Here is an 8899-nt window from a genome sequence, read left to right as displayed (position 1 = left end):
GTTGCATTTGTTTGTGTTTATGTTTATATTTATTAGCAAACACTTTTGTGCAACAAAAAAAACGTACATTATATTTTAACCAAGAGGATGACACACAAACTGCAACATTACATTCATTTGCAGACGCTTTTGTGCAAAAAAGTACATTATATTTTAAACAAGGACCAAACCAAACACACCTCACCCCTACCTTCAGTATTCCCAGAGAAATTCCATGCAGGGTTTTGTTTTTCTTTGAGGGACAGGCTGCCCCCACTTTGTTTGTTTCCAGTTTTCTGAGCCTGGGCTGCCTACAGAGGCTGTTTATTTTTTACAGTGTAATCACGGAATGGACAGCTAGCTGTCGTGAGGAGATGATTGCTGATTGTGACAAAAAATGTTATGGGCTTGAAATTGCATAAAATCCCTGACTGTGCCTTTAATGCTCTTCTTTCCACTTTCATACATACTCACATGTAATATCTTTCCTTTACACAGTGGGGAATGGCTGCAAACCCCATGTTCACTGCATTTTGTACATGTACACACCCATGCAAGTGACAAATAAATTAATATGATTATGACATTGACATTTGTGATGACAGTTAGAGAAAATACAAATTGAAGAAAGGCGTATGAACGTTTTTTGATATAGAGAAAATAAAATCATGGAATAACACTCTAGACACATAACAATCCACAGACACTTAATGAAAATCCCCCTTTTCAGCCCTGCCATGTGTACAGCTGTTGTTCCAAGGCACATGATCCATGGCAGTATTATTCCGCTGTTATTTAAACCTTTTCTGGTAAGATCCTCAGAGGAGAGAATTCACAGCGATTAGCAAAATATGGAAACACTCTCTCAGTGAAAGTGTGTGTGAAGGTGTGTAGGTGTCTGTTATTATCAGGGTCAGAGAATGACAGCTCTCCTCTGTCCCAGTCCAGCTGCACTCTGATCCTATGGAGTTTCTGCTTCACTGTGAGGAGAGAGGAGGGCCGTGGTGTAGAACGTGCTCCATATTGACCATCAGTATTCCATACAATCCACAGTCCACTGTTGGAGTAACAGTCTCCTTTTCTCTGGGTAGACTCTGCCATCACACCCACGACCCAGCGTGCATTGTCTCCAACCTCCACATCCCAGCAGTGAGTCCCAGAGTTAAAGCCCTCACAGCCTAGAACAGCCCAATAATTATCGAACCGTTGTGGGTTATTTTGACTGTATGTTACACTGGTCAGATCCTCAGACAGGATTAGATCTGGGTGCGCACTGCTGGGATTCAGAGTCACAGGAGCTGTAGAGAGAAACACACACCTGAACACATCCTGACTTTCTGACCTGACCATGGTGGTCATTGGTGGTCAAGCAAAAATCAACGTTTTACTTTTCTGACGCATCCATTTGGTAGTCTTTGGTAGTCGTCAACACAGAGTGTCTAGTTTTAGATGATAATTCAACATTTTTTGTGAAGTATTTTTGGTTTAGATGGACAATGCAAATAGTTGATATTTCAGAATAACGAATCATTGTTGCAGTTGCAATTTTTGTACAACCTACCCCTTCATCGCTGCCATCACAAGAATTTCAGTCATTCAGCTATTCATAGTTTTTCAAAGATCTTTCCTTTTTTTCAATCACACCCTGTTAAATCCTTTTTTGGATAGTTTTAATATATATATATATATATATATATATATAATCCTATTTATGGATATATTTTATATATATATATATATAATACTTTACTTTTTATTATTTGTTAATTAGAACACTCAGATCAATGTGCTTTTGGTCTCACTACTCAGTTGCCTTGCCAAGGACTGGCTGATGTGATAATGTCAAATTGAATTGTCAAGCAGAAGGAGTGTTGGTGTAACTGAGGCGAACTGAGCTAGCATGCTAATTGCGCGTGTAAATCCTCACACCTCTAACGTTTAGAACGCTTCTAACCACTGAGTTGGGAGCCTGGGCTTTTCGGCTCAGTGGTTAGAGCGTTTGACTCCCATGCCGGTCAAGGTGATGGGTTTTGACTCCCATGCCGGTGTGTGTTGAGGTGGCGGGTTTGATGCCCGAGAGTGGCGAACGAACCAACCTTGTGACATTGGTGCCGTGACCAGGATGGGAGTGAGGATTTAGGGAGGTGAGTGTAACAGAGGCGAACTGAACTGAACTAGTTGCACCCTAGTTGCACCCTGAGCGGACCTGACGAAATTAGGACATTGGGGAATAGAGAAATTGGGGCGGAGGAAATTAGGTCCCCACATCTGAGGGAATAGAGATGCATACAAGCCATTTTAAGGCCATGAATGGAATCTTTCATGAAAAAAAGAAAACATATAAATAGGCCACCATCGTGTCCTAAATGCATGCGATGCGAGCATTAGTGACCAAATCAGTTTCATTACATTGTTTTAAATTGGATTGTCCTAACTGGACACAGGGCGCAACAGAGTGCTTTCTGTTGCTCACATTGTTTTGCTATTTTAAGTATAAGTAAGTATATATATACGTATATATACTCTTTTGATCCCGTGAGGGAAATTTGGTCTCTGCATTTATCCCAATCCGTCTCTGGCCCTCAGCAGTCCACAGCAGTCCACTGTCAGTGTTGAAGGACTGTGCAGAAGAGCTGAAGGATGTTTTTACAGACATTTTCAACACCTCTCTGGAGCAAGCAGTCATCCCATCACTTTTCAAAACTGCCACCATCATACCCGTGCCAAAGAAATCATCACCATCATGCTTCAATGACTACCGTCCTGTAGCACAAACGCCCATAATCATGAAGTGCTTCGAACGGCTAGTCATGTCACACATCAAAGCCACCCTACCCCCCACCCTGGACCCCTTCCAGTTTGCATTCCGAGCCAAACGATCCACGGAGGATGCAATCTGCTCTGCCCTCCATCCAGCCCTCACCCACTTAGACAATAAAGACTCATATGTGAGAATGCTGTTCATAGACTTCAGTTCAGCATTCAATACCATAATACCACAACAACTCATCAGCAAACTGGACAAGCTAGGATTCAGTACCTCCCTCTGCAACTGGCTGCTGGACTTCCTGTTGCAGAGACCACAAGCAGTACGTGGGGGACAACACCTCAAGCACTCTGACCCTGAGCGGGGGGCCCTCAGGGTGTGTGCTCAGCCCCTGCTCTTCACACTGCTAACACATGACTGTACAACCACTCACAGCTCCAACCATCTGGTGAAGTTTGCGGACGACACAACACTGGTGGGCCTCATCACTAAGGGCGATGAGGCTCACTACAGAGAAGTAGACCTGCTGGCTAAATGGTGCAAAGACAACAACCTCCTGCTAAATGTCAGCAAGATCAAGGTGATTGTTGCCAACTTTCAGAGAGGCCACAAACAACTGCCACCACTGTCCATCGACGGAGATGCTGTGGAGAGAGTGAGCAGCACAACATTTCTGGGGTGCACATCATCGGCGACCTCTCCTGGACCACCAACACAGCATCACTGGCGAAGAAAGCCCAGCAGCGCCCTCTACTTGCGCCAAATTGAAGAAGGCAAGTGCCACGCCTCCCGTCATGACTACATTCTACAGAGGGACCATGGAGAGCATAGTCTCCAGCAGCATCACAGTGTGGGGCGGAAGCTGCACAGATCAGAACAGGAAGACCCTCCAGCGCACTGTTAACACAGCTAAGAGGATCATTGGAGCACCACTCCCCTCCCTGCAGGACATTTACACCACCCCTCACCCGCCAAAGCACTAATGATTGTCAAGGATACAACCCACCCTGCACACGAACTGTTCAGCCTCCTGCCCTCTGGAAAGCGGTACAGGAGCCTCCTCCCCACCACCACCAGACTGGCAAGTAGCTTCATCCACCAAGCAATCAGGATGCTGAACACTCTACCCACTCTCCCATCACTGCCCCAGCCCCCACCCACCAGCCAGCCAGGAACCTAGGAAACTAGGATCCTGTCTACCCCTAACCCCCTGGAACTGCACTGTGACTGCGCAGCCTAACGTGTTGCTGCTTCACATCAAGCCTGATACACTTGAAATTACTGCATACTGCATATCAATGTAAATATACAGGTCACACAAGCACAAGTTTTTTTTTTTTTTTTTTATATATATATATGTCCTATATTTCTATTTTGATACATACATGTTCTATATTTCAGTCTTGCACTTTAATTTAATGTTTATTGTCTATGGCTATGTCTATAGTATGTCTATGTCTGTATTTAAAGTATGTCTATGTCTGCATGGGAAAGTAAGAAACAAAATTTCAATTCTTTGTATGACCAGTGCATGTAAAGAAATTGACAATAAAAGCCGACTTGACTTGACTTGACTTGACTTGAATTAGTGAAACACACTCAGCACACACAGTGAACACACAGTGAGGTGAAGCACACACTAATCCCAGTGCAGTGAGCTGCCTGCTACAACAGCGGCACTCGGGGAGCAGTGAGGGGTTAGGTGCCTTGCTCAAGGGCACTTCAGCCGTGCCTACTGTACCGGTCTTTTGGACAAGAAATATGACGCAAGAGCAGCATGTGTAACAGATTCGGTGTGTACAGAGAGCACTCAATGCCACGCAACAGTCAGGCACTGGCATGCAATTAAGATAAGATGTAAGATTAGTTTTAGGGGTTAATCAATGGCTCAACTGCATCTCTACAGAATGTTGCTCTCAGTATGGATAAAACAAAAACATATTCAGTGCACTTTTCCCAACTCTGAAATCTTGTTTTGACAAGCTGTGATATTTTTTAAATACTAGCAGAGAGAGAGAGAGAGAGAGAGAGAAATTCTTACTGACTGTGCTTAACAATCTCTTTCATTTTCTTCCACACTTTGGCGTTTATATTGTCCAGGTGCTCTACCACATTGATCAGAACTCCTGAAACCATCTCTGGATCCTGCAGTGTGCACTGGGCTCTGGAATAACATTCAGGAGTCAGTGCTGCTGAGGGTTTGGGTTCAGAACTACAGAGAAGAGAGAGAGACAGGAGGCAGATCACTCACCTTTCTACCGTGCTCTTGTAGTTCTGGAAAATATCAAACAAATAGATTAAATAATATTAACTAATAGTCATAATATAATCTGATAAGATATTTCACGATATCACAACAGGCTACCTCTCAACTGCATGACACTCCCAAGGCCACACTGCAGTTTACGGGATCAAAGTTTGTATATATCTGTCTGTCTGTCCCTGCCATTTACGAAATTGCTCCAAGATCTTCTGTATAATTAAAAGAGACAAACATCATATTACCTGTAGAAATGTGACATCATCAGCTCTCATCTCCTCTGCTATGACTCTGATTGTGTTTGAAAGAGATGAGATCTCTCTGCTCATCTTCTCAATCTTCTCCTTCATCATCTGACTCGCTTGTTTCTTTTCCTTCCTCAGTGCAGCTATCCTGGATGACTCTTCATCTTGTAGAAACTGATGAAGCTTCTTAAACTCCTCCTTGATCTGCCTCTCTGTGTTTAAGGCCTGAGTCTGAATATCATAAAGGTTTCTTGTTAATAATTAATTAATTAGAAAATCTACTTCTCTATGTTTTTCTTGACATTATAATACAACAACAGAAAAAACATGTGTGAAGTGTAAATTGATGTGTAATATTAGCAAAATCTGATATGAATTTTAGCTTTCACCTTGATATATTCTATGGATTGGATAAAGGTGAGTTTTGACTTTTCAAAGACCTTCAACTTCTTCTGTAAAGGGCCTAGTCTCCTATTCACTTCCTCCTGGAATTAAAAAGAATGTGATTATTAGTCTTGGTTTGTGAGTTCGGGTGCATAACTATTTATGCTTCAGCCATTCAGTTCTGATTAAACAGTTTTATTTAATGAAACATTTGATTCAGATCCATTACAACGAGCAACGGAAGATCAACCCAATAAAATCAGTTAATGATTTTCATTGTGTCCCTTTGCCAAATTCAGTCAATGACTAATAGGGTTGGGTATCGTTTGGGTTTTATCCGATACCGGTGCTAAATCGATACTTTTAAAACGGTGTCGGTGCCTGAACCGGTACTTTGTTTTTAAATTAAAATGGTCTAAAGCATGAATTGCTTTTTTTATTGATAAGACAAATTTGAACATGAAATTGAACTGTTATATTCAATTTACTATCAATATCTCATTGCTCCTATGCATAATACATTTAAATGTTAAAACAGCTTGCCATGGATGCACACACAATGGTAAGCTCTGCTTTCAAGTTTACCCCATAGACTGTATTCACCCCTTGCAGACACGTGACTTAAGTCACGTGACGGCTCCATGCTGGACGGCAAAAAGATGGGAGACGGACGGCAAATTACATTATGTCATACAGATTATGATGAACTGAACACCATTACTATAACGTCATTTGTAGTTCAATGTATTGCTGTTTGGGGTCTGATAGTCAAAGAAGATGCCAGTGGTGTTGTTAGAGGAAATGGGTCATGATCGCGAAATGTAAAGTTATTAAAACTGGTGGTAACAGCAAGGGGAGATAACGTTACGTTAGGCTACTGTAATTAACATTATGGTAAATGAACACCCATAAGTATTTCTGGACTAAAATATTGCAAAGCGATTTGGTTACTTTATTTGTCTTGCTTTTATCAGTTGTAACATAGTCAAAACGTTAAGAATGTCATATCAGAACATGAAATAAGAAGCTAGCTATTCTAGCTAACGTTTATCGTAGCTCATAGTGCTAGGGCTAACTCGTCAGTTTGTACGTTGCCCAGCGAATAAACTTACTTCTTACATGTCTTAAGTTAAAGAATTGAAAGAAATAGGAAATTAAAAAAAAACTTGAACGGCATTATCTGTTTACATTCAGATCTTGCCAAAGACTTTGCCTAAGTGCTATCTACCGTCCTGTTCAGAGTCTATGGTTGCTATAGCAACCGCTGCTGTGCTTCATACACTGAGGAGATAAGCATGCAATTGTGGTTGAAATACTCTCAAAACACAAAGAAAACAAACCAAAATATATCTATGCAAGAACATGGGATGTTGTATTCCAAACAATAAGCCAACAGTCGTGGAAGGGCATTACTACGGTTAAATCTCACTATAATCTCCTAGCTGTGCTATATGTCCCATTACAACCCATTGATTTGATTCGTGTTCTTGCCGTCCACTAGGCTATTTTGTTGTGGCGCTGAAAAAAACGCGGACGCCACTTGCAAGGGGTGAATATATAGTCTATGGTTTACCCAGTGTAGGTGGTTTGCCATAAGGTATGTTAAAACCGCTTGCCATAGAACTGCCAGGTCATGGACAACGGCATTTGCAAGCAAGCTAATCTAACAGGGACTCTACTTTCCAGTTAATTCAGTGTGTTCCCAAATGCTTCAAGAAATGTCATGTCTTCTCCCATAACACGCAATAGTTTTGAACGTATCAGGCTACATTATGTAGTGTTAAAGTGTTTAGATTCCCAGCGCTAGTAGTAGGCATTTTAACAGCAAATATAGCTATGCGCTAACACCAGTCAGCTGAGTTTAATTAGCAATAACGTACGGCGATGGTTCCTAGCCTCTTTGACAGCTCAGTGACATCAGGTATGTAACCTATTTATGTTTTTGCCAGCTAACTTTTAACATGATGTTCATATTCATTGTGATGCTATATGGGCCTCATGCACATGAAAGATTAATATCATGCCATTGTGTTGTTTAGAACACACTGTGAAATAAAGTTTTCACCTTACTTTGCTGATAACATTTCAAATAAATGCCAGTTAGCGCATTAGCAAGGATATTGTGTAGTATACTGTTGATGTTGTTTCATAGCCTTTTGCTTGTGTGTAGTTAGGCCCAATGCTAGATTTTGACAGGAGCTTGTGATATCTTTAAATAAGCTACTTGGGCTCATGCAAGCTGTCAAACACTGTCCACTCGCCTATGTGGTGCACCCCTCTGGTTTATACATCCAGTGTTTATGTTAGCTAACAGTATCTGGATGTGTTGCTATCAGAGCAAGACGTAGAGATGGCGCATGACATGCAGTGATGCCTCGTATAAAAAAAAATAAAAAAAACGCGATTTAAGCACCGAAATGAGGCACCGAAATCCACGTTGTTATTCGATGCAGTTACTACCGTTTGCGTCAGCACCGGTGCCATATTAGAACCGTGTTTCGGTGCCCAACCCTAATGACTAATCATAATCCAATGTTGAGGACAGGAAATGCCAAGGTGTATGCTTTTTTTGTTTGTTCTGTCTTTTAGTATAATATTATCGTAAACCTTTGTATTGTAAACTTTCCTCACCTTAAGGTCAGATGTGACTTCATCTATAGGCTGGAACTTGTGGTTGGTGTGTTTTCTTGAATCTCGACACACCAGACACACAGGCTGTTTATCCTCCAGACAGAAGAGTTTGAGTCTCTCACTGTGCAGACTGCAGAGCACCTCAGACCCTGCTGAAGCTCTCTGACTTCTCTCCTGTAAGAAGGTCTCACACAAGTTCTTTAAGACCAGATTTGGGAGAGGAAACTGATTTGATGATTTCCTCCTGCAAAGTGGACATTCTCTGGATCCTTTGGTCTTCCAGAACTTCTGCAGACATACTTTACAAATACTGTGGCTACAGGAGAGGACAACGGGGTCATTGAAGATGTCACAGCACACAGGACAGGAGAAATCACTTTCTAGTTTTGAAGCCATTTTTTCTCCAGTGAAATTCCTCTGGCTGCTGCTTTCTATCGAAGTCTATCAGTCTGTCACTCCCACTTAAAATAGGGTGACGGGAATGGGTGGAGACAAAGGGCAGCATGCCATTGTGTCCATTAAAAAGAACACTACCAGCAGTCATAGCACATATCTGTCTATACGGTTCATACTGAATATTATTCTGTTTCTCTTATAATATGTTTTGTTAATACACTGCATATATCTATATTA

At 41.7% G+C, this 8899-nt stretch overlaps 1 protein-coding gene across 1 annotated transcript; it reads right to left on the bottom strand.

Annotated features, from left to right (window-relative positions):
* Positions 1–38: 38 nt before the first annotated feature.
* LOC125292200 (nuclear factor 7, brain-like) lies at positions 39–8684 on the bottom strand. The gene is made up of 6 exons (XM_048239405.1): positions 8267–8684; positions 5641–5736; positions 5252–5482; positions 4998–5020; positions 4792–4910; positions 39–1277 (listed from the first exon to the last, which is right to left on the bottom strand). The coding sequence occupies exons 1-6, from the start codon at positions 8660–8662 to the stop codon at positions 775–777; spliced, it is 1368 nt and encodes a 455-aa protein (XP_048095362.1). The 5' UTR covers positions 8663–8684; the 3' UTR covers positions 39–774.
* Between the last annotated feature and the right edge of the window lie 215 nt (positions 8685–8899).

Source organism: Alosa alosa, chromosome 3, assembly GCF_017589495.1.
Source record: "Alosa alosa isolate M-15738 ecotype Scorff River chromosome 3, AALO_Geno_1.1, whole genome shotgun sequence".
Classification (NCBI taxonomy): Eukaryota; Metazoa; Chordata; class Actinopteri; order Clupeiformes; family Clupeidae; genus Alosa; species Alosa alosa.
Note: the sequence above shows the minus strand (reverse complement) of the source record. Positions and strands in the feature narration are given on the sequence as shown.